Genomic DNA, 26622 nt, shown 5'->3' on the forward strand with positions numbered 1-26622 from the left:
TAAAGTGGCCAAATCCCCCCCTTTCCCTATCCTTGCCAGAGCAGATGGAAAGAGGTCCCTGACATCCCTGCTGCCTCCTCCCACCAGCCTGGGGACCCCCAGCACCCCATCCCTGGGGAACACAGCCACGGGGAGGGGTTTGAAAACACCCCATTGACCCATCTGCAAAATGTTTGTAAACCCAAAGTGTCGGCGCCAGCCACATGCCGGGGGGAGCCCACCCTCTGCCCCCACCCCCAGCAGCCTCCCAGTCCCTGTGTCGGGGTAACCCTACACTTCACTGGGGGCCCCTAATGCAGGATGTATAGATCTGTTGGGGCTGGGCGCCTCCTGCCCCCAGCTAATGCAGCCGATGAGACTTCATTATGGGGGTGTCCCCTGAGGGGTGCCCTTTGCCCTGCCCTCGTGGCTCTACAGGGGGGACCAGTTGGGGGAACCCATCCGTGGTGAGGCCTGGCGAGTGTCCCAGCATCCCCCTGCATCTGTCCCTGCATCCCAAACAGGACCAGGACTCCCCTCTGGGACCTTACCCACATCCAGGGGCTGCAGCATGTGGGGAGTGTCTCCTCTGCTGCCTCTTGCCTGCAAAGGGAAACACAGAGAGGCAGAAAGCGCCCGAGAAGGTTTATACTTGTTTAATTAATGTCAAATGTAGTTTACAAACGGGAGTGACAAGTACCTCTTTGTATAATATACACTGACACACAATCATTGACACACCGGAATATCGCTTTGTGCAACTGGGATTCTTTGGGCAAAGATAGGTAACTCCAATATTTCATTTTTTTTTTAATCATTTAAAACTCATTACAGAAGAGGGGAAGTGGCAGATGCCTGTTACAAACTGGGATGCCTCTCTCCCCAGCCTTCCCCCTGCAGCTTCCCCCTTGAAAACAAGGGATGGCTTTACAATTTAAACAAAATAAACCAAAAATAACCCCAAAACAAAGAACCAATGACTAGTTACATATGGTTTTACACATACGTACATAGAGCACACGGCTGGTCCACAACACCTGCCAGAAAGGCCCTGGGAGGGAGCAAGGCCATTTCCAAGGAAGGGCTGGGCTGGGGTGTCCTGTCCTCTTGCCCTTCCTGGTTGCCTCTCAAACCCACCTGGCTGCACCCTCTCCAAATCCATCTCTGAGACCTCAGCACCAGCACACTCCCAGCTCAGCCATGTGCCCCACAAGTTTTTCTCCCCTTACAAATCCAGCTTGAGCTGTGCGTGCTTGCCCTTCCCCTGCCCTGTGCTGCTGGCTGCAGTGACAGCCCCTGCCACAGTCTCCCTGTGGGGACAGGACTCTCTGGGGTGCCTCAGCGTCCTCTGGCTCCAGGGAGCTCTGCTGGCACATGTCCCTGAGCAGAGGAGGCTGCAGAGTCTCTCTCTCGGGTCTCAGAGGCCACGCACTGCTAGGAGCTGGGACCAAACTCCCAAACAGGAACTGTCACCTTTTGATGAGATGTTTATGAAAAATCAGCTCCTTCAATTTTGTTTGTGGTTTTTTTTTTGGGGGTGCAGTAGGATCCTTCTGAAATAATTCAGGAGATGCTAAGGCTGCAGCTGTTTTCTGAAAAAGAGCTCAGGGCAGGGAAGCAGCAGTGGGACTGTCACACCCCCCATGCATCCTGCTTCCCCAGCCCTTCCCTCTCTGACCCCAGCAGCCCTGGGGTCCCAACTCCAAACCCCTCATCCAGTGCTGTTTCCAGACTGTCTTAAAATGCCCCAGCTATGTTGTGCTGCCAGGTGGGATCAGCTTGGAAAGGAGTGGGACAGATGAGCTTTCCCATCTCCCTGTCTTTTGGCTGTAGGGAGCTGGCACCCCACAACTGCCCGGGCAGCTGCGGCAGGGATGCACAGTGAGCTGGGAGAAGTCAGCACACAAGGTCTTGGAAATGGGTCAGTATCTGTTTCTTGGGTCCTGACAAAAAGAAAAGAACAACAAAAAACCAGGCCAGATGGCAGCTTTGGTTAAGGCTGACAATATGGGAGATGGGGACAAGCACGAGGGACTGCATGGAAGAAGCTGGGGCTGCGGGGGACCTCTGGGTCCAGCTGAGAGTGTCTCTGCTGGACCCTGGGGGTGGCAGTGGGGATGAGACAGGGCTGGCTTGGCTCTCTACCCTAGTTCCAAAACCTTTTAGGAAAATCGCAGGCTGCAGGAGAGTGGGAGCTGGGGGAAGGGGGCGCAGGGCAGGGCTGGCTCTGCAGGGCTTGCACGGCTCTGCCAGGCAGCCCCGCCATGGAACTGGGTGAGTCTCTCTGGGCAAAGCCACCAGCAGGACCATCCTGTCCCCACTTCCCCACTGTCCTGCCTCAGCACCGTCCTGAGCAGCCCAGGCATCCTCAGCCAGGAAACACTGCCCAGCGGAGGAAAGCAAAGCCAGGCAGGGCAGGGGAAGGGGCTGTGGCCTGGAGGAGCACAGGGATCAGCCAGACCCTTGAACAGGCACTCCCAGCCAGGGGAGAGAGCAGTGCTCTGACAGACTCACTCCCTCTTTCCAGCTCCTCACCATTTGCCCCTTCCCCAGCTGGGAAAGACAAAGGGGGCTGAGCCAGATTCCCCCTGTCCTGCCTAGCCCCCCGGTGAGGAGTTAAAAGCTGTGTCTTTCCGGGGATAACGATTCTATTATAAATAGCCCCATTAGCTACAACTAATGACAAAAATCCACCTCCTCTACTCCCCATAAGTTCTGTAAGTTATGGGCAATGCTACAGCCATTACTAAAAGCTGTTAACTTCATATCTGAATGAGGAAATATACACCACAGAACATTAAACCATTTATATTATATATATGTATATATATACTTTTTTTAAACTAATGACTTTAATGCCAAAACTTTGCTGAACCAAGAAAAATATGGGTTTAATGTTCTCTGCTCATTTTTTTTTCTTCTTTAAAAAAAATACAACCCAAAGAAAAGAAAGGGAAACTTATTAGTATGTAATGTTTGAGTCTATCCCATTTATACACAACATTGTAAACATATATAATCTATATTACATGTGCTTCATTTCTGCCTGGGTGTGTTTTTTTTTTCTTTAAACCTTTTAGTTATCACTAGAACACCACAAAAAACCAAAACAGAACCAAACAAAAAAATCAAACCAAAACAAATAGAAACGAAACAAAAACTGATCAAAGAACACAAGTTACAGGTTATTTAACATCTTTCTGTCAAGGGTCCCTTCCCCAGTCTCCTGGGGGCAGAGTGGTCAACAACACAGTCCAAAGGAGGGCTCACGAGCCATCCGCAATGCAAAGCCAGCTCCAGGGAACGGGTGATGGGGAACACTGGTTTTAAAAAAGGGGGCTTCACAACAAAGGATTTGGTTTTGCCCGCTGCAGATGCTGAAGAAGGTCTCAACTTGCGGGGACCTGGCAGCCGAGGCTCCCCACTGCTCCTGTATCCTCGAGTCCATGTCTGGAGTCTCTGGTTTTTCTTTAAATTTTAAAACGTCTTTTTTTTGTTGTGGTCGTTCTTCTCCCCCTGGGTGTGATGAGCTGAGCCAAGTAGCTGGGTCCCGCCCTCCCACTGGGTCCTTCATAAGTAGATGCGCCGAAGGTCTCCGGGAGATGTGATGGTGTTACACTGAGGACAGAGCTTCTTGGCACCCTGCAATCAGCAGATGAAATGCATAGCGTGAAAGTGTGAAGAACATCCCTGCCCTTGGCCTGGGATCGCAGAAGTAGCAAGAGCCCTCCAGTGCAATGGCCTTCAACAGTGGGAACAAGTTGTGTGAAGGGGGAATCCCAATGCATTTCTTGCCTGCCCTGCAAGCCCCTTGTCCTGCTCCAGTCCCTGGCATGAGGCAGCTAGACAGATCTGCTCCTTTCTGTCTCCCTTGCTCACCTGCAGCCCTCAATGAGCCAGTTCAGGTCACTGAACAGGCAGAAAATCAACCCAGCTGGAACAGGTGAAGTTTTCACCAGGGATGACTGAGGTGGTTCAACAGGGGCTTGAACCATCCTTTACAGGGCCCTAGAGTGGGGCACTGCCTTGTCCACCCTGCAAAAGCCTATGAGCTACTGGCATGAAGGAACCTCCTGTCCTGTCCCCCCTCAACTTACACAGATGCTGCAGAAATGAGTCTGTTCTGCCAAGGTGAGCTGAAACCAGCAAAATGTGATGTGAGCTGGGGTGGGGTAATGGGCGGCTGACAGGAACACTACATGAAATAAAACAAGGGCTGATGTGCCATCTATTACTGAGCCTGACAGCAAGAGGGTGTTAATAAGCCTCAGAATCGGGGTCAACCTAAGCCGGTCATCATTAGATTGGCAGATGTGACAGACAATTGATGGGAAAAACGACAGAAAGATGGCTCTGCTGTGAGGCAGCCTTCCATCTACAGCACCAGCAGCGCGGGAAATTGGGACGGCCTGGCTTTCAGTACTCACCACAGCCTTAACATGACCTCCTGATGCACTGAACTGAGCACAGGCTCTGCCAGAGCACCCCAAGTTTTGCTCACTGCTGTCTGACAGGCCCCTCCTGCAGCACTTGGCATGACAAGTGAGCTGCCAGGAATGCAGCCCTGTGTGAGAGCTTGCTGGCTTGCACAGGGCTTGCTGGCAGAGCTGAGGCTGTTGTTCAGTGGTGCTGCTGCTGCTCTCCCTGAGCAGGGCTTGTTGCAGTACCTGCAACAGTGAGAGCGGCAGCTGGGCAGGACTGTGACCTGCCACACTTGGACTGCTATCTGCACATGGGTACATCCCTAGCAGAGCAGCTGGCACTGCTGCTCACCAAAAGCAAGCATCCTTACAACAGGTCTTCTCTGCTCTGTGACAACACTTGCGAAGACAGGATGGGGCCTTCTCCCCTGGAAGCCCCTCAGACTATGGAGAATCTGGAGGAGGGAGTCCCTCCCAAGTGTAGAAAATTTACCTGGGTGCAAGTAATTCACAAGGGTGTAGCTCTGAAGAGGTGCAAGTCATGTTTGCTCTGCAGTACCAAGTCCTTCTGCAGGCCAGTTTGGAATCAGCTCCCTTCCTGCTCCCACTGCACATTATTCCTGGCAGACATGGACTTCACACGCTTGCCATTCTCTGAGCTTTGGACTTCTGAACAATCAGGCTCCCATCTGACAGCCCTCACTGCCAGCAGCTCAGCTATTGACAGAACATACGTGGGGACCATGGGCACTTGCACCTGATCTAAACCAGCCACACACAAAGTCCTGTTGGGCTAGAGCTGAAGAAAACATACAGGACACCCAAAACACCCTGGGCATCACTTTGAGAGTGAGTAACACTCTTGGGGTGAGTGACAGACTGGCAGTCCAGAGAAGGACAGACCACTGGTGGTCTGGATAGCACACCTGATGCTGGGGCTGATGCCTGAGGGCACCGCCTTCTAGTTATCTGTGACAACGACTGTGTCTGTTTAGATTTTCAGCCTTCCAGGGCAAGGACCATCCTACTGTGCCTGTGAAATGCACCATGCAGCCCTATGCAGTAGTCTTCACTAAGTGGACTTGGCATGCTGAATTCTGGGACGAGCAAGTACAAACTACAACTCAAAGGGAAGGCTTAAAAAAACCCTGATGAAATAGAAACTGGACTGCACTGGACTTCAGCAGAGCCTGTTTACTTAATGCACCTCTTTGCTTGTACTCAAATCCATAGCTTTGGATGTCCAGAATTAGAAATGGCAAGCTCTAACTCTGCGTGTCCCAGTAAAAACTTGCTGTAGTGGTGAAAACACAAAAAAGAGAAAAATCTTAACATCTGCCCCTTCTACCATTGTGGGATGGGTGACATAGCAGCACTCCCAAGGAGGGACTCACTAATCTGGATGCAAATGCCATGAAACATCCTGTTTCAATTTTGTCTCTGCTCAGTTCCATGCAGTTCCCTTGTCCTTGGAGGCACCTGTTGCATCTAGTTGCCCTCTTGGCATCATTTTTGTAGCTGGAGGGGGTCCCAAAGGAAGTGGCAAAGAGGTGCTGAGGAATTAATTCACAGCATGTTGTCCAAGCAGTTGGCAGCTGCCTGTTCAAGCTTTCTGGTGTGCCCTGACAAGCAGAAGTAAGTGTGGACAGGGATTTTAAGCATTCCAGATGTGACTAGTGCCCACATCTGTGTCCACACTCTCCTTTGTAAGACAGGCTTATAGGCAAGGGGCAGCAAATCATCCAAGCAAAAGCTGCAGGTGCAGCCCTCTGCACTCAGCCCAGAGGGATGGCAGAACAAGCTTGATGAAACCAACTGCATCTTTGCAGCTCCCTTCCATGGCAAAGCAAGGTCAGGTATGCAGTTCCCTCACACTACAGGGAAAGGGAAGATGGCTGGAGTTATCTTGCCAGACCCATGGATCTCTGTCCTCGAGATCTGTTTTCTGCACTTCATGCTGATAGTTTTATGGGGATTCACTCTCCCACCTAAGGCTGAGAGCTGCACATGCATAGCCACAGACAAGTTTTCAACCACATCACAAAGCAGAAACCAACCACATGGAATTTGACCTATTTTCTGCAGAAGCTACATAATTCACAGATTCATTTAGGGCAGTGGTGGATACTGCTTCACCTGCATGTGGGAAGCACAGCTCATCCTTGACTTCTGAAGCCTTCAATGAAGGTACATTGAAGGGAACAACAGCATCCTGGAGACCTTCAGCAGCTTGGCCTGAATGCGGTGCAGGCTGCACGTGGCATGCTGGGGCCAGGGCTCTGGGTCCCTCTAGCACTTGTGCTTGGTATTAAACAGTTCAGGCAAAAGTAATGACTTTGGACACTTGGGGATGCATTTTTCTTTTTTATTAAATGAAACTGTCCTCCTCTGCACACATAGGCAGGTGTGGTAAATTCAGAACTAAGTCCTGATTCTTTTACTTTTTAGATTGAAGTTGCTCAGAACCTTGTTCCTTGCATCTGACTTTCCAGTGTAGTTATACAACATTTATCTGCACCAGTGTTTAAGCTCTCCTCTCTTGTGGCGAGGCACATAAGCTTGTACACACACACACATGCTGGCACAGGCACAATGAAAAAGCATTTGCTCCCCCACTGCTCACCTGCCAGCTGGGGTTACTAAACTTTTCCCTTGAAATAAAAATGCTGTGGAATAATAAGTCCCACCTGTCGGCCATTTCTTTCTTTCTTTTTTTCCAGGTCCTTCTGCTCCTTTCATCATAGCTACATGGAAAAGCCTTGATGTGTTATAGCTGTGTGTGCTAGAGTAAAGGCCACCTCAGCTTTTCCATTATAAACCCCAGTTTTGAGGGGTTTATAAAACTCTGCTGCAAGAAGTTTGCTCCAGGGCTGTTACAAAGCAAAGAAATGGGGCTGGAACCAGGACTGAGTTTATTTTTTCTCCTCCTTTCTTAATTAAAATTTGGCAAGTGATTGATCCACAATACAGGCTAATCACTTGGGGTACTAGTTTGAAAAATGCATTAACGAGAGCTGAGATGTTGAAAAGTCGTTAGGGCTTACATGGTGCCAGGAAGGATTGGAGTAGTTTGTCTTAAAGTTGCCTCTTAAAAAAAAATGGTGTGATGTCTGCTATGAATTGGCTAAAGCAAGGAAACTCACAAGGAAGGATTTAGGCACTTCCTGCTGTCTTGTGGGTCTAAATATGGGCAATTTCCAAGCAGAATACGTTACCAGGCACAGAGAATAAGGAGACGCACATACAGAGCAGGCAAAGGAAGTAAAAAAGTAGAGAGATGACAGGATGGACCCAAACCAAGAGCCAGCTTCTTGCCAGGAAAAGAATTGAATACTGAGATCCAATTCTAAACCAAGGTGACAGCCTCCTCTCCCATCCCATGCCTCCACATAGAGTGGAGCTTCTTCTCTGCAGATGCTAATTCCCAGAGAAACAGTTGTCCTCCACTGCCATTGTGAGGTACCCTCCAGCTATCTGGTAATGGGGTTAAACCACCAGGAGAACAACGTTTTTCACAGAGCCTCCTCAAAGGGTGGAGCTCACCCCCACAGGGCACTGGAGGCCAGAACTGAAAAATGCTGATTAATAACCACAGAACCTCATGGCAGATGACATGAAGGCTCAAGCACAGCATCCTCCATGGAGCTGCTGACTCAGGAGGTCCCTATGTTGCTGAATTGAGGAGTTCCTGACTGAGGAATCACCCAGGACTGCTCTGTATCTGTGCTGTTTTGTACAAAACTACTCTAACCCACATGGGATATATGGTACTAGAGCCTAGAAAAACTGGCAGGGCTAAGAATGTAGTAATTACTGAAGATATAAATGTGTCAACTGCAGAGCACACATATATATCGATGGATCCCCTGGAAGCATTCTGTGATGAAGAAGGCTTTTTAGAAGTGATTTTTTCCTGCTATTGTAGTTGTCATTTTCAAATAAGCCCAAGACAGGCAAGCACAAGCCTGGAGTCAGCAAATACATGAGGGAAATGCTGGCTCTGGCTTGTACAGGTGATGGGGGAAACTCAGTAAACTGCATTTGCCAAATAAACCTGTCCTCTTTCAGCCCTTGCACCCACCAACAGCTCCATCACTGGCAAACAACAGTCTGACTTAGCTTCTAACTCCATTTACTTCGTAAAGAAGGATACCAGGGATTGGGAAATCACAGTACAGCTCAGAGGGACATCAAGAACTCACCGACCCATTCCCTGGGCAAGATCACCTCAACCTGAACTACTCTTGACAGACACACATCAAACCTGCTCTCACAAACCTCCCCAGCTAATCACTACAGCAGATGGCCAATCTCTACTGTTAGAACACTCTGCCCAGGAGAAGAAAAATACAAATCTCATCCAGTAGTATCTGTAGGGTCCCTCTCAGTTAATGGAGGGATGGAAGGATGGAGAAGGAGCAGATTCTTACAGAGGGAGTTTCATCCCCTACCACCCAGTGACTTGGGCTGCAGTCCAACAACCAGCTGAGGATGGACACTCACCATGAGGAATGCTGACCTTCAGGGAAAGGAATTCTACCTGCTGCTGCCCAGGCTAAGCCTCACTCCTGCAACACCATTTCCTCTCCTATCTTTGAAGAACCTGCACCAGTTTTCAGGGTTTCCAAAAGGGATCACAGGTAAATCACTCCATTATCTTGGTTCTCTTAAGGCATCTCCAGGGCCTCTTTCTGCAACCCCAGCCTTTGCTTCATATTAATCTGACACAGCAACAGCAGACAGAGATGGAGTCTGCTCTGGTCAATGTTTCAATCCCAGAACTTGGAGCCAGTTGACATGCTGAGCTCCAGTATAATGGTACCTAAGCTAGAGAACCCAGCAACCATTTGTAGAGCTGGTGGTTAAAAGTCTCTCCCTTGCCCTTACCAACGGAACAATTATAATTTGGAATTGAACATCAAGAGCCAAAAGTCTAAAAATCTTATTTTCATAATCTCTAAGCTTTTTAAGATCCAATCCTCATCAGTGCTGTAAACACGACCAAAGATCAGATGTATCCTAGAAAATGTTTAAACCATAGATCTATAGACACATGTGAGCATCAAATTTCACCCTGTCTCCACAACACCCCACAGAGGTTTAAAAATGCTCCCAGGCACTCTGAGCCTTCAGTTCTATGGCCTTGTTCAGTACATGATCTTCACTCTCTCAGACAAACTCACACTCTAATTTAATATTAGATCCTGGTTGGGCACGTGAACCACAGGCACACAGGAGAAAGAGGACTTTTCACCAGCATGGATGGCTGATCTCCAGATTGCTCAAAAGGGGCCGGAAGCCTGACACAACCTGCCTGCTCCAACTCCTATTAACTCCAACAAATTGTTTATTGCACAACAGAAGAAAAATGCTGCCCCTCTCCCCCAGCCAAGTCTTTCCATGTGTGCTGCACGCGCAGGCTCCCTCCTCCCAACCCCACTGGGGAGCCAGCTTTACACCCAGGGAAAGGTAACAGCAGCGATTATTACACACGCTATCCCACAGCTCCTCGCTTGTTAAAAAAACACAAGAGTCTCTTTTGTGCCCAAAATAAAAGGAGATACCTTAATTAGAACAATGCAGGTTGGTAAGCATTAAACACTGAGCCCAGCTGCTGTATGCCATTAAATTCATAAAAAAGGAGGGGGGAAGGAGGGCAGTCTTAACGAGATTACACACATTGACTTTGATCAAGACACAAAAGCACCAAGGCGTTCCAGGGTTTTTATTGCTGTCTTCAGGCTACATTTTAATGGTTACATTAGAAACATGCGAACACAGGCTGGGAGATTTTTTTTTGAGATGGGAGAGGGAGTGCAAGCATGCCTTGTGAAAAGGCCTGGTTTAATAAATTGGGGGCTGCAGGGAGAGGCTAGGACTGGGGAACACATGAGTAGTCACTTATTAATTGCTTCCCCTATGCAAGTGCCAAGCCCTAACATGATGTCTTGCTGGACTGTTCCCATCCCTCCTGCCTGGTCAGCAGAAAAGCCACGTGCAGATCACACACAGACGGCTTCATGCCCACCTATCCCATGGGATTCTAGGGGGAGATGGCTTCCCCTCTGCAAGGGAAATGTTAATCCCTGAGCACCTGGAGTGAGCTTCCCTGTTCTCATGAGCAGCTGTGACTGCTGAACATGACAAAAAGGGACCTGACTGAAGTTGCACTAAGTTGCTGCTGAGCTTAAGAACAGCGTGAAATCACTGCCACAGATTTAGAAGATGACTTGAGGCTGGTGGGGAGAGGACAAAGACTTCAGAGTGAAGAAAATGAACAGGAAATAAGTGTTTTATCCTGTGCTTGTAGCTAAATGACAAGGTTACTCTTCACTTAGCAAAGGTGGCCGAGCACACATTCATCCAGACACCTCACAGCTATGTACCCACATATGTGTCTTTTATAACATGCTGCTAAAATGTTTACAAAAGCTTGTATAATGTAAATAGTGACAGGGTGTAGCTGAAGAGCTATAAAATACAGCCCAAGGGATAGCCAAGTTATTGAGTTGCTATTAGTACTCAAGCCCACAGGCACTTCACCATCCTGGTAACTTTTCTTGGACAAGACTTTTAAAAGGCAGGATTTAAAGGAGCATGATCAGCTTAATCGTAATTCCAAGCACACAATGTGTTTTATAAAGTAGAGTAATGCCTTCCAGGAACAAGTTTTTAGGAGTGGCATTCCCTTACAGTTTTTGCAACCCAACACTGTATCATCTTGCTAACAGGAGAACTAGAAAGCACAATTGACTATTTTCCACTCCCCAGCCAGAATGAAATGAAAGCTTGAAAATCAGCTGCAGAGGGGACATTAAAGCCTGATTATAAAGCCCACAGTTTTAACACAGGAAAAGAAAACACTTTATTTAATAACACCTTAAATTTTAACCTGATGTCCTTTAATACATGTATAAATCACTACTCCATTGGGTCACCTATTTAATGCTCAAGGTAGTCCCCAATCTTCTAAACAGAATGGCATATGCTTGAAAACCACACAATGCTATTCTAAATAACCTAAAAAATATAGATTCACATTATAAAAGCTCTCTTCCATATCCTCTCTCCTGAAGATGATTCCCTTTGCTTTAGGGGAATATTATGTTTCTCAGAAGCTACCCATTCCATGAAATTTCAGTGGATTTGGCCTCCATTCTCACAGCTGTACCTCTCTGCATGGATGCCCCACAGAAAATTACTGAAAGGCAAGGTAGTCCCTGGCACAGAGCTCTTCCCACAACAGCAGAGGAAAAAGCAAGGGGCAGGACAGAACTTGGGTAACAACGACTCAAACAAAATTCTCTCATGTCAAAGCTAGAGTGGGAAATCTGCAAACACAGCACTCAGATTGTTTAAATACAGCAAAAAGCACCTTTCCCTGTGGCTATCTAGAATAAAGTATCTGAGAAGAGAGGAAAAAGGCTGTAAGTCAATAAGAAAGTAGTCAAGAGCCTCACCAGAGTCCGCAGCCAGCATTCTTCACAGTGCACATGCCAGCACTGAATAGAAGTCAGGGGCATTGTGTAGGAGTCCTGAGGAAAAGAAGTAAACAGATTATTTCAATAGCAGGGATCTACTAATTCTTCACTCCCAACCCCATTGCAACATTTTTCTTTGTGGGTAACACTGCCTTTTATTTTGTTAAAAAAGTTGGTTAAAGATCCCAACTTGTGTAATATGGAAATTTTATTTTTGTAATGTTTGCATAGAAGTGGCAGAATGTCTCTTGCAGTCTCTTTTCTTGGCTTCCCAGAACTTCTGCTGGAAGCCCATAATCCACTCAAGTGGTGACCTGGCTCAGCACAGTTATCAAAAAGCATCTGAAGTTGCTCTGGCCACTTGCCATTATTCTCATCAGAAAGGTCAACAGATCATAGGAAAACCAGTGACAGGGTAAGATCAACCCTTATCACAACTCATAGCTCTGCAGGAACAGCTTAACTACATCCCAAGAATGCTGCTACTTCAGCAGACATGCCTTCTCAAGTATCTTCTATCATTGCTAACAAACCTCTGGAAATCAGCAGCAAGCTGTCACCCATTCTGTGGGATGAGTGGCAAGGACTGCACTCCCACACTTCCAAGTTGTGAGCTGGCTGGGAGAGAGAAGCCTGTGCATCAAGCTGAAGTTGCAGAGGGAGCTCTCCACCAAGCACATTGTTCTGCTCTCAGCAAAACACAAACCCAACAGGAGATGTAGAGCCCTGCAGGCTTGGACCATCAGAGGGAGCTGCTGCCCTTCCTGAGGAAGGCCACAGCATCACCAGAGAGCACGCAGGACGTTACCAACTTTTAAATGCTCAGGCAACATTCCTGTTCCCAAATCAGAAAAGGTGAGTCTCTGATCACAGATTCTGCTCTCTCCTATGTACGTAAATCTGCACGTGCAGGAAGAGGATGCTGGTACCTGGGAGTTTTCTACAGGAAGACTGAAAGTCTTCTGAAGTTAGGCCTTTCTTGCCCCCGATATAGAGGAACAGCTACAAATACCAGTGGAACAACACAATTCATACAGAAATTTCAGTTGTTAAGACCTTAATTTGGAAGGCTAATTGGTGATGAGTTTCCTCACTCTGCCTGAAAAAGGAGAAAAGCTCCTTTCCTCCTCAAGATACCAAGACAAAGATACCAAGCAAAGATACCAAGACATTTCTGATTCATTACCACAAGTGGAGTGCTACTCACCATGCAAATGAGACATTTATAGCGGTCCCCACGGGAAAGCTGCCTTTCTAACTCACGGACACGAGCCTTTAACGCTTCAAATGTTGTCACTGCGGAGTCTTCTGTAATTCTGCAAAAGATGATGGAGAGTGAGCATCACTGAGCACATAAGACTGTTAAGAGTTTGGGGGAAAAAGGATCCCACAACAGGTAGTGCATAGGAAATGGCATTGTATTTCAAGCTAATACATCCAGCTTGGGGTAAAAAAGAATTCCTGAAAAGCCCAGTTTGAATTCTTTGAAGTGTCTTTCTAAACACTTCCAAACACGTCACAAAAGAATGCAACCAATGCTGGGGTTGCCAGCTTTATACAGAGCAAGACACAGACATTTAAAGAATACATATTTTTGCTGGGGTTTTTGTTTGTTTGTTTTCTGCCTTTTTTCTTCTCTCCCTTAAGAGATTACTTAGGACCACATACTTGAGACAAAGTTCTGTATGATGCTTTAAAGCTGCTGAGACAACTTTTTGTGGGCAATAGGAGCTGTTCTTTCCCTTAGAGAATGGAAGCCTTTGCTGGCCATCAGCCTCGTGAAATGCAAAATCAGCTCATTACACAGGATCAACACAATGGCTTATATTAATGAAAGGCCCAGCTTTTTTGATTCTAATACTGAAAAAAACCAGAGAAACCAAAAGCACCAGATATGGTGCCAACAGGGTGGCTATAAAGGCAGCTTTACAATCTCAGCTTTCCCATTTCCTAGGGTCATTTTTGATGGGCAGCATTATCTCTTTTGTCACTGAGGCGCTGTGCTGAGGGCAGGCAAGTGTATTTTCATGGTTCTGCAAGGCTGGTGAAAAGAGCAACTTGCCAACCTAAAAGCAAGGGCAGACAGCAATGCTTAACAAATGTGATGCAGGGAGCATTACAGACAAGGATGTGTCACTCCAGCAAGCTGCAAAATCCTATCTCTATGCAGTCCAGGCATAGGGAGGGGCCCTCAAGTATTCCCCAGACCAGGTTTAGAGCACCGACACAAAGGCTCTCACTCACTTGAATAAAAACAAACCAAACCAACAATTTTCACATGTCAGTTAATTTCCAGCCTGTCCACACAGACTCCAGCTCAGAAGAACCTGAAGAGTATCTCAACACCAGAAGCTGCATCATCAATCACAAGATAACCTACAGTGGCACCTATGTCTTCTACCTTTTTAGAGGATGATTCATCAACAGGTAGCTAAGACACAGGTCTAGTTGAATTACTACAACCAGTAAAGTGAGCTGCAATCTCAGCACTCTCGCTGCAGGCAGGCACTCACTCCTTTGTTCATTAGTCACTTGTCGCTGGCATGCAGGGAGGGACCTGGGGTATCTCCCATGAGCTGATTCTGCTGGCTTTTCCCAAGGCTTTGGTAACAGAGCTAGTCAAAGAGATCTAGGCTGTTTTTTCTAATTATGACACTTTAGAAGAAAGTGAAGCTGCTGGAATGCATACGGTTAAATATCAGTGTTATGAAGCTCCTTCAACTTCACTCCTGCCTTTGTACAGATGAGACATGCTCTGCATGAGCTAACTGAGATCTTCATCAGAAGGAGATTCATTGCAAGTGACAGCTGCTAGGAAATGGTAACAATTTTAAAACTGCAAAAAAGGCAAAGAAATACAAATGTCCTACGATAGCCTAGTGGGTGAGGACTGTCTGGGGACAGGGACACTGTGAATTCAAGTCTTGGAATCAATAAATATTCTTTGGAGCAAGATGAAAGAGTTTCAGTAGGAGACAGTCCTCCCTGCTGTGAAAACACCCACTTGATCCAGCTCGTTGGTATAAATTATTACCATATCCCAGCTTGAGTTCTCACCCTCAAGGAAGAGTTGCTAGCATTTTCAAAGAAAGTCTAGAAAGGTGTTAGTTTTGTCCAAGGAAGAAACAGATTTATTTATTTATAGTTTGAAGATTATTGTTGGCTGAGAAAATTGTTTCTCTTCCAGTCTGGCCCACCATTGAACTGATGCTGGGTGAAGGCTGCAGCTGAATTTGACTTCACAAAATCCATTTCTCCTTTCTCCCTGTATGTACAAGGGCACTGGAGGTGTAAAGGCAGTGAGTGTGACTCCTGCCCAAAGCAGGTGGCAAGCAGAACCTCAACCCTTGCTAAATCCTCCTTTTACCATCTGTAGAGCTATCCATCCTCCTCAGACAGGTGGGCAACTCAGCAAGGAAAGAGAAAAGTTGACTCCTTGAGGAGATACAAGCAAATGGCCAATCATCCTCAGTCTCAGCCCAGTCACAGTCAAAACTTGAAAAGGAAAAATCTGCCACTGCAACAACTAGAAGATATAGAAGACGGTTTGTTTATAGAAATCTAAACAGCTGACCCCCATTGGCCAATTTCAGAAAGTCTCTGAGATAATCGCACCTGTCCGGTAATAAACGAATGAATCAGAAAAGGAGGCTGAATAGAGGTATAAGCAATAATGCTCGGAGGCTGCCTGATACAATGGCCAATCAATAGGAGGGCTGTAGATCAGGGTGCTAGTTAGCTGGAAAATTACCGCACCGCTGCGTGCGTCACGCTGTAGGGATCCTGGACAATCAATGTGGGAGGTATTGATTTAGTTATTATCACTTCATACGCTCCAGACATTGTTAAATATACATTTATTAACAAGACTGGGGTGCATTGGTAACAGAGGGAGCTTTAGCCACTGCAATATCTCCCAGCACTGATCAAAGCTCAGCTATGACAGAATTTAAACTCCATGTTCTCCCTGCCAAACAAGCTCACAGGACAAATCCTGACGCACAGCACAGTGCTGAAGACAGAGCTCCTACTTCACATGAGAGATAAGAGTTTTGGCCATAACTGAGTATTTTGCACTTGAGATTTCAGGAAAACCTCACGGAGCAGCAGCAACAAGGGACGTGGCGGCCAAGGGTCAACCCAAAGTGAGCGATAATTGCATGGTTGCTTCCGAAAAGCCGGAGGAAATGAGGTCAAGGGAAATAGGGAGAACATTAGTAAATAAAGGAAACTGAAACTACCTCCAGGGATGGAATAAAGACGAGAGTCACTTCCCATGTGTCTGGCTCCCATGGTGGCCAGCACACTTGGGACACATGCCATTCCATTTAATGACATTTTACCGTCAAGCTGCTGCTTGTATCCTAAAGATAAGCATCGCTTAGGAGCAACTCTTCCTGCAGCAGCAATCTCGGGAACTCCCTCAGGATTCCCTCCTGTGTGTGCACCTCGTGTGCGCTTGCCTGGACGCAGTTGGGAGCAGCCTTGGGCAAAATTTTTACAGGTTAATGCCAGGGTGGAGCGAGGGTCAGAAAGCCAAGTGCCATGGACAGGAGAAGGCTGTGTACAAGTTACCCTGCCAAGTGAGGTAGAGGGAATTACCGAGAAGGAATTGGCTCTCTGCTTTGCTTTGACCTCATGCTGGATGCAGGAGGACTCTTAACAATTTTGCGCCTCAGCGCTCTGATTTGACGTGTTTGGATAACGTCATTTATCAGCCTCCAGAGAGACCTGCTGAGCACAACTGCTGCCAAGAGCAATACCTTGAGCCCCGGGGCTGGTGCTTCTCCAGCAGGTGTGAGAAGCCTCACTGACACTGGAATTGTCCTCCCTGGCTGAGGATGTACCACGAGGGTACCTCCATTCTGGAGCAGAGATTCGCTGCGACACCATCACAAACAGGGTAGCCTGAGTGAGAACATTTATACAAGAGTAAAAACAGGAAGGGAGGGCTCCTCATTGAAGGAACTGGATTCTGTACTTCTCCCTGGACTTTGTGGTTAAGTTTTCCACACCTAGGCAGTCACAGCTGAGGATGCTAGGTTTCGAGGAGCAAGTCTGTGAGACTGGGCAGCATGTGGTAATTTTCAGTCTTTGTGCCCAATGCATATTTTTCTACTATTCACAGCATTTTTCTCTGAGCACTGAAAATAAGAACACTTTCTTTCTCTGAGAAAATCCTTGCTTTGTTCAGGTAAAAGGCCAGAAGAAGTGCATAGAAATACTATGGAAGAGGAAAAAGGACCTATCTATAGCTTTGAGGCATTAGGCAGCAATCACCTCCTAGGAAATCTCCCCTGGGAAATGGCTGCCCCCCTCTTTGCTAAAAAACTTAAACCCAAACACTGGTTATTTGTTAAACATTAGCATGCATGTGATCTTTGTTTCTCCAAATTAAATCGAGCAATTCTTACCCGCTGTCCCAGTGGGCAATCACAAGCAATTCCGTTAATTAAATTATCTCTGATTCTGCAGCTCTGGAATCTCTCAATTGACTAAGTCTGTGCTTTATCATCAACAAAATACTGGACCAAAAAGGAAACAAAAAAAAATGCTGATGTCAGAGTGACTGACTTCGGTTAACCCTTCCCAGCTGCATATTAAGGGCTGCTCAAGAAACTGTTGTACTGGAATGAGCCCAAGAGTGAGAGCCTTGTACCACAGATACCAGTGGCAGCTGTTCACTTGTGTCTCTTTTCCACTGTACAGAAAAACACAAACACCATGCTGTCCCAGCATCCTGCCTGTTTGAGAGCCACAGAAAGATGCAGTTAGCTGCTGAAGAAGCGGGAAAACACCTCAAAGAAGCCCCTACAAATACCCCATCCTCATCCAGATCTCATTTGATGTATCCTGCTGTTGAGGAGTCTCCATAAAACATTCCCCTTTGGTTTATTTCAACTGGATATAAATTTTCCTTTCTTCATAAATGGCTACACTGTACACAGCATTCCATAAATTTTTACAATTCCACTGTTTGTATGTACCTTGTAAAAAACGCTTAGCACTGATTAAATGCACCACCAATAAAATTTCATGGGCTACTTTTGACACTTGATATTCTGACCTTTCTCTTCCTCATACATTTATTTTTGCTTTCCTATGCCTGTAAACACAGACTGGCAGAGAGGAAAATGTACAGTACCACTGACAAACCTGAAAGTGATGTATTTATTTTTAAACAAAGCCTTTATCCTCCCTTGTCCAAAGTGGAGAACCCAGAAGAACATACATGCCACCTCCCTGCACCAAGGGCAGAGGTCATGTCACTAGCAGCTTACATATCATAAATATTAGAAACAGACTGGTCGATGCTTTGAAGGCAGAGTCAAGCTAGAGTAAGATTCCAGGAGCAGAGAAATTGCCCCTGGCCGTATCCAAACACAGCTGTAGATGACAATTATCACAACCACTATTACGCTGCAGGAGAGAAAGCCTGGTGCAGTCCTTGCTTTGTGGGGACAAATCTTCAAGGCTTGATAGAACAACCCCAACATCAGTGCACAATGATTTAATTGAAAGCCTTCTCTCATAGCCAATTTACATTTGGGTGAGAGGGCAACTCTTTCAGAGAAGAGGACCCTGTTTTATTAGCCTGTAAAATGCTGTGCACAGCTCTGGGACACCAGGAGCACTGCAGAACGGCAGGGCACAGTGATGCTGTCTCAGCTCTCACTCATACATTGTCTTCAACAGAACTCCCTGACTATCTGAGTTTCAAACATTGACTATGAACCCCCCCCATGTGTTTTGGGGTAATTGCTTTTGTTTTCAACCCAATGAAAGAATCTGCCCCCACATTCAATTTAGCAAGCATCACCGGCAGCAAGTGTGAGAGCTAAAGATACAGGGAGTTTATTTTGGCAGATGTGGGTGAGTAGTACTGAAGTCAGTGGGAGATCCACAGACTCAAAGGCCTTTTACACTTACTGGAGTGCAAGAACACAACACAAAGCTGAAAAAGCCCCTCTGCTACTAACAAGCAAAACAAAGTGATAAGGAAGTTTTTAAAAAGAAAAGTGACAGGTGGCTTTAAAGGAAAACAGATACAGCTCAGGCATTTTCAGTATTTTAAGTCTCTGAAAGAAGCCCAGTGTCAGGCACTGGTGGCAGATTGACTGCAAATCACCCCACAACATGTGGGCTACCAGACTGGCACAATGTACTGAGATTTTATTTCACTAGATGAGCTGGTTATAGCAGAAGGGGCCACATCCCTTGCTGTAGAAAACTGCCCAGCAAAGCTGTTTACAGTAGAGCCATGTCAAATCACACCAAATGAAGTTTAGACCCTCCAAAGGGCAAGACTGCCAATGCTAAAAGCAAATCTTCTGGCAAGACATCAGTGTTTTAGGAGCTGGCTTCCCCCTCATTTAGCTAAAAATCTCATTTATTGGGTTTATTTGTTTTTAGACTAACCTCCTTTAAAGAGGCTGACTTATAATCCTGTAAAACATTGTCACATGTATTGAGGAAATTGGCAAGGATGCTCATTTATTGTCCTCTAGGAAAAAAAAGCCCTCTTTCCTTGATTAATGTATGTTTTTGTATTGTAAGATATTAAAGAATGTTGCTTCACCTGTAATTATAGAGAATAGTTTACTTTGGCAAAGTGCCCTGGCTTCTGGTTGCCAAGTTATGAATAATGCAATGTTCCCCATTCTAATTTCCGTGTTCTAAGTTGTGAATTTGGAGCGGGGTGCATGCAAGGGCACACACACGACTCTGAGGCACTCTCAGTCACGAGCGCCTCTATTTTATACTTGCTTGCACAACTTGTTAATACTGGCATCTGCTTGCCAAATTCAGAGTTTGCTCCTGACTAATTTCATCTTGATGCAAACCAAAAATGTTGTCTCTTTTTTTCCCCACAGAGGAATTATTTCTCTTACACTTGCATGCACCGCCGCAATACCACTGAGGGAGCTTACCACTGCAAGAAGGCGTTTTAAGCTGCATTTAGTAGGGACTTGAGTAAAGATTCCCTGCAGAATTTAATGACAGAAGAATTCATTTTGCTTTCATATCTCCCCCGCCTCCATAACACAGAACCCAACAATGTCTTTACAGAAGCGGGAAGTAAATTCAGGCACTGGCTCTTTCTCTTCCCTTTTTTTGGCCCGTGTTTTGCTGGGACACATGTGCCCAGCCCCAATCAAAACAGAGACAGATGGCACCGCTGATCATTCAGAATAGAAGGAGCCTCGGAGTCAGCATGTTTAGATGCATTTGTAGGGCTATGCAGTATCCGCTGGCCACTGGGACTGATTTAAAAAGGCGGTGAGTGAAAGTCTGAGCTTGCGCCAAAATTTTAAATGTGCCATTTGAGCAATTATGGTTCAACATGAAAGCTGGGAGAAAGAATGCATGGGTCATTCTGATTAGATTTAGAGACTATGTTCCCTGTTCCAAAGAGAAAATAAATGCTATCCCATTGCTTTACTGGAGCAGCTTTGGCGATAAAGGAAAAAGCCATGCGATGGAAAAGTGGTTTGCTGCAGCAAGGTTTTGTTGAAGCAGCACAGGCTGAGTTAGAAAATTATTCTCTAAACAATGTTGCTAAATAGAAATAATTACACATCTAATGTGTTAATATCTCGATTCACTTTACAAATGTATCCTTCATCCTGGTGACCCTAATTGTATTTCTAACAGATCTGTGAAGGTGCACTGTGGTCTCTATCTTAATATAAGCCAGGGCCACAAAAGGCAGGAGGTAGAAATAGAAAATGCAGCTCCCCTTGCTGAGGCATGCAGGCTAAAGGTCCCAGCCTACTGGAATTTGCCTCCATCCACAAGTAAACATGTTTGGATTATGACCAAGCTCCATGTATAGCTAGGCAGGTCTATTTTTCTACTGGAAGACTTATGGCAGCTGTAACTTGTCATCTTACTGTGGCCTGGAGCTGGTCTGGGATTATTGGTAGCTTTGGCCAGACCATCAGGGCACAAAATTATAAAATATCCATGAAGTGAAAGAGGAATAGCAAATTCCTGGGGCTGAAAGTTGCTCACAAGGTTGGACATGCAGCTGAGTCTTGCAGCCAGCCTCTGTGAGCAATTAAATAAATGTCTTCGACTCCCATGGCCCCCATCCAAACGACCGAAATAAACAGGAAATATCTATGCTACTACAGCAGCACTTGGATTCATCTATAGCCTTTTAAGGGCTTTACTGTGGAGGTGATATGCTTTCCAGAACCTCCATTCATGACCGCTGATTGGAGGCACACAAGGGCAGTGTGATAACACATCCTCCAGACAGCTTCCTACAACTGCAGCTGCCGCCCTAGAACTTTTACACTGGTGCTGTTTCCTTTACGGGGAAAGAAAGGATCAGAATTAGCATCATTTAAGGTAATCGTGCCTTCAAAAAGAAACATGAGGCTATTAAAGGAGGCCAAGGCACATTAGTATCATATAACCAATTGTGGCCCCAGAACTAGAAGAGGAAACCAGCAGTACAGTGGAAGGACAGGTCATGAGCCGGCTGAGGGAAAAGTAGGCATGCTTATGCAACCGTGGAGGAAACAACAGGTTTTTGCAGACAAAATCATCAAAAAGGAAGAAAGAAGATAATGGAGAAATAGGATGAAGTGCCTGTAGCAGTCGGGTATAAGGTTAGGAAAAGCATCAACACTGAAGTGAGGACAAAAAATCAACTTGAATACCAAACTACTTTAATTACATTACTTGCTACTACATTGCTTCTGTAAAGGCAGTGCTGGGTTCTGTGTTACAGAGGCGAAGGAGATCTGAAAGCATAATGAATTCTTCTGTCATTAAATTTATTGGGAAAGTTTTACCAAGCTCCAACTAAATGTGGCTTAACACTCCTCCTTGCAGCAGTAAGCACCCCTCAGCAGTACTGCAACTGTGCATGCAAGTGTAACAGAAATAATTACCGACTCTACAGTTGTCCCAGACATGGTTTAATGAGAAGTAACACAAACTGGTCCTTTTTAAAGTACTATTTCATATTTATACTTACTAACTGTAGCCTAAGAAATGCATAAACTACCAAGAGCTGTAATTACAACCATCCTGTTGTCATACAGCAGCTGGCACAGCACAAACACTTACTGAGTCCTGCCACAACAGTGAGTGAGTGCCAAAGAAAGCAGTAGCCCTGTCACCACCAGCACACAGCCAGCCTGTGCAGCCAGGGCTCCCCCTCAGCAGATGCAGGAGAGAGACAGCAAACTGGCAGCGTATGGGGCACAACATGATCCCTTTTCTGGTCTTCAAAGGAACATTTTCATCCAAACAGGGAATGCAGCCCACGTAAAGATAATTGTTACTTTTCTCTTGAGAGCATCTGGGCACCACGCAAACATTTCCTAAAAATAATAGTATCAGTCCCTGCCTCTTAGTTTTTGCAGCATAGCTAAGGGATGTGAATAAACAGTCACATCCTCAAAATATTTTCAGAAGGAACATGGCAAAATCCACAATGCTCCATCAGAGACAATGTTAAACACAACAGGCTAATTTTAGGGATGAGTCCTCATCTCTGACAAGCTGCTCACATATCTAAGGGCAGAATTCATCTGCTAGAAGGCAGCTGTTTGTGTTTTATAAGGTAAAGTTTCTCTTACCTATGGAATAACTCCAATATTTCACAGGGAATCATCATCCATCTAACTGAAGTACCCTCTAACAGACCATCAGCCTCATATCCCCTTTGAAATAGCACAGCTGAGCACTTGCTGGGCCACGATTTATTTTTTACCTTCCAAGACATCTTGGTAACTCTATAGCTCAATAGTGACAGTCGAATTTCACACTGCGATAGCCCCCCATCGATTTTTCATTCCCAGGAAGCAACTCTACAAATTAAAGTTAACAGCATTTCTGAAACTAAGAAAAGAAAAAAGAAAAGAAGGGGCAGGAAAAGACACATAAATTGCAAGATGCCTACACTACGCCCCCAAAGTAGGAATAAAATTACATCCTGCATTTTTCACCAGTTACAGGATAAGGATGCAGACCCTACTGCCCCTGAAGGCAGCAGCCCCCTTGGATTTGCAGATGCTGCAGCTTTAAAACACCACAGGTTCAACAGAAATAAGAGTCCATTCCTATTCAAAGTCTATAGAAAACTACCTCAAGGCATGAAATTAGACCAAATCTCTGAACAATGCTGCACTAAACAGACACCACCTTCCCCCAGGTCTGAGCTTGTACAGTCACAGTCTGCCTTGCTGAGCTTCGTTAACCACCAGTGAAGAACCAGACACTGATACAATCTCAGTTTGTGCAGTGGTTATAATATTTGAAACCATCATTGGCACATGGAACTTCTCTCCAACAGTTAAAAGAGGGAGCAGAATAAAGAAACATAGCCCAGCACTCTGCTCTCCACTGTTAAAACCTAAAGGTAGAAGTAATACCCAAGCCTCACTTCATAAAGAAATGGAGAAGCTATCTCCATGTTCTTTCAACATTGAACACCAGTATATGGCTCAAAGACAGTATTATATACTACTGAATTACTGAAAAAACTAAAACCTAATAAAGATAAAAATCTGGACACAAGCAGCACAGCCCAGCAGCTCTTTCTCAGCCTGGCCTTCACAATCCTGTACTTCAGTTCAGTGTCCTGAATCCTCACTGCTCCAGTACTGGACACACCAGCAGCTCCATGTTCTCACTTAGCAGAGCACAAAGGGCTGGTTCATTTACAACTCAAGTTAATTTTTTAATTCTGTCTTTCCTATGAGATGTTCTTGTCTCTCAGCAAAGCCTATTAAAGGTGTGACACTGTGGAGAAGGGCTGGGAAGCGCTTATCCTGTGGTGTGAATTCTCAACAGCTTCTGTTTTCCTCTGACATACCAGCTTAAGTGTGGCTCCTTCCCTTTCAGGCCTCTGCTAATCCTCTGGCTTCACACTCTGCACTCGCCTGGATGTGTTTGCCTGGGAGCAGGGTCTCCCCAACAGACACTGCTACCTCCCTGACTGCTCTCACATGCCTGTCTCTTTGCACAAGGATCCCAATCTGAACTTTAATGTTAACTGATGCTCCTCCCTGTGCTGCTGTGCCAGAGCCCCTCCACAGCCAATGTTTCAAAACAGTTGGATTGGAAAGATGTGAGGTGGGGGAGAAGGGGAAGAAAGAGAAGACAGGAAAAATAAAAGAAATACAATTGCTTTTTGTCTCTAAAACCCTCTTTTTAACCCAACAAGCGTCTCATCCAATGAAGCATGATAAGCATGAAGTGTTATATAAAGAAGATAATTATAAAGGGATTTAATGCTTGGCAGGCTTGCATTGCAAGGTTCAGAGCAGAGCAGAGGTAGCATACTCACTTAAACAGCCTTGTGTCCGGGTTTGCTATTATGCAGGCAGCATGGCTGGGGCCAAGCAGAATCAGAAACAAGATTTGTTTTTTAAAAAAAAAAAAAGCACAGCCCCCTTACCAACGAGGATGGCAGTTTCAGTCCCACCTCCTTCCACTTCTGTCCCATCCCTGATTAATGATGTTGTCTGCCTGATTTATGACCCACCCCAACAGATTAGAGTTTCCCTCTTCAACCTCCCCCCCTTTCACCCCTCCCAGAAGGCACAGCCACACTCCGCTGGAAATATTAGAGAATTATTAAATAAACATTCATACGTCATGTCTCTTCCCATACTGAGCTCATCGTAGTCAATGCTCAGCGGCCGGGTCCTGTTTGCTTTGGGGCTGACACCAAACAGCTGGAGTGATTCATGGAGAGGCTGGCTACAATGCTCTGTGCCATATATCATGCTCGCAGCGCTCCCTGCCCCGGCGGAGATAAACTGATCAACCACAACGGGCTGGAATGAATTTATGACAACACAAAATTGAGGAAAACAAATGGGAGGTGACCCAGTGGGCCACTAACCCAGACTCTCTCGCTGGCCTGCAATCTAGTCTGGTGGCAGAAAGCAAAATTGAACATTGGCACTCTGAATTAAGATGCTGGCTTTTAACCCCGGGGAACCTCAGTTTCAAAATGGCACCAGATCCTCACAAGGCGGGGAGGAAGACTTTTTGTGGGGAAGGTGCTTTTTGCAGCTCTCAGTGTGCAGCACTGCTTCTGCTGAGAGTCCAACATCAGTGGAGGCATCAGGGAGGGTGCCTGGGCAATTAGGGACCAGCTGCTCTCTCTGAGCGAAGCTGCATCTCACGCTGAGGTAAAGGAGCATTGCACCGGCTGAGCTCTGTCCTGGCAGTGGCTGGAGTCTCCAGCAGACAAGCAGGGCTCAGATGGTGTGATGCTCCTTGACCTCTCCCCCTGAGCCTTCAGCACCCCCGGGTGTCTTCCAGACACCTTACATTGGTGAGATTAGAAAAGCTCAGCACTGAGACACCCCACAGTGCTGGGAAGGAGAGCTGGGACCAGCACCATCTCTCCTACTACCCGTGGTTACCCACCTGAAGTTCAACACTGAGCAGATGAGATCAACTTGTCCAAGTTACTGACAATCTGGCATGCCACAAGGAACGGAGCAACAAACACAGACTTACCCCAAACCCCATCTATCTGTTCTACATGCAAGAAACTCTCCCATAAAAACACAAGTTTAGATTAAATTAACTTGCTCAAGTGAAGAATTTCAGCCGCATGCCAAAAGGAGAACTGCTCACTGTATTTTATTAATGGAGTAAAAAACAAACAAAAACACACTACTCTCTTTACCTGGACTTATTTTTGGAAGAGGGGAGGAAGGAACGTCATTCTTATGAGAAAAGGATCAATAGGCAGATCACTGCTAACTCTATTAGCTACTGCTCTAAAGAGAGAGCACGGCTGACACAGGTGCTAAGCCATGTGCTTCTGGACAATTTAAAAAATGCTAATCAGATGCTACACAAGGTTTAACATGCCAATCAATAATGCTCAGATTTAAAGGCAAAAATTGAAGTTACAAACAATGGAGTAAAGTGATGCTGCCAAAAACTTCCTGTAAGCACCACCCAAAACAAGAAAAATGAAACCAATTTAGCTCCAGATTAAGAAACAGGAACTAGAGATGAATCAATTTAGCCTGTTGGGCTGGGTCGCCATATATCATGGCTCAGCAGTGGAGTGGGAAGCAGCCAGACAGTGAGAAACCCTTCCCCCTCCTTTTCTGTAGGCTTCTAGCTCTGATCCCTGTTATCAATTAATTTAACAGAACCCTTCTACACAGACAAGCACACAGAGCATTCAGACTCCTTAAATGGCAGGACAGAAACTATTTATCACACATGAATCTCAAAGGAAAGGAGAGAAAAAAAAAAAGCAGCTAGGAATTCTCCACCTGAAACACCATCTTGTTTTCTGAACCTCAGTGAAATAAAGTACCTTACATAAAAAGGTCCCTCTGCTACTTTCAAAAATTAACATTATTGGAAAGACTGAACAAGACATTTAAAGAATTTCCTGTAATTTCTATTGGGTTTTACTGACTTTTAGCAGAACTGAGGCTTTAGCAGGCAAGGTTATTGCAGAGCAAGGTGTATGTGCATACAGATGCACACACACACACACTCTCCGCACTTCACAGCAGCGTTAGCATGAGAGTTGTTTGGAAAGGATTCTGGGACCCTTCAAAAGGTGCTAACTAAAGCCTCTTTGATCAGATTATTAAAGCTATGTCAATTTTATCACTTGAGCTCAAGTGTTCTGGAAAATGTCAAATCCTTTCAGCTCCTACAGTTTAAAGATTTTCAATAGGAGTGGATCTGGGAGGGTGGAGGGTGGCTGGGCTGACAGGCAGGAGGCCCAA

General features: G+C 45.8%; 1 protein-coding gene across 4 annotated transcripts in view; it reads right to left on the bottom strand.

Annotated features, from left to right (window-relative positions):
* Positions 1-619: 619 nt before the first annotated feature.
* Positions 620-26622, bottom strand: part of RNF220 (ring finger protein 220) — a 218107-nt gene continuing 192104 nt past the window's right edge. For all 4 annotated transcript variants that reach the window (XM_085067768.1, XM_085067770.1, XM_085067769.1 and 1 more), the window contains 3 exons: positions 13089-13197; positions 11861-11935; positions 620-3621 (listed from right to left, as the gene is read on the bottom strand). In XM_085067768.1, coding sequence (XP_084923894.1) covers positions 3550-3621; positions 11861-11935; positions 13089-13197 — 256 coding nt within the window. In that variant the 3' untranslated portion in view covers positions 620-3549. The remainder of the gene's footprint in view (positions 3622-11860; positions 11936-13088; positions 13198-26622) is intronic.

This window comes from Lichenostomus cassidix, chromosome 8 (assembly GCF_008360975.1).
Source record: "Lichenostomus cassidix isolate B80296 chromosome 8, HeHo_3.0, whole genome shotgun sequence".
Classification (NCBI taxonomy): Eukaryota; Metazoa; Chordata; class Aves; order Passeriformes; family Meliphagidae; genus Lichenostomus; species Lichenostomus cassidix.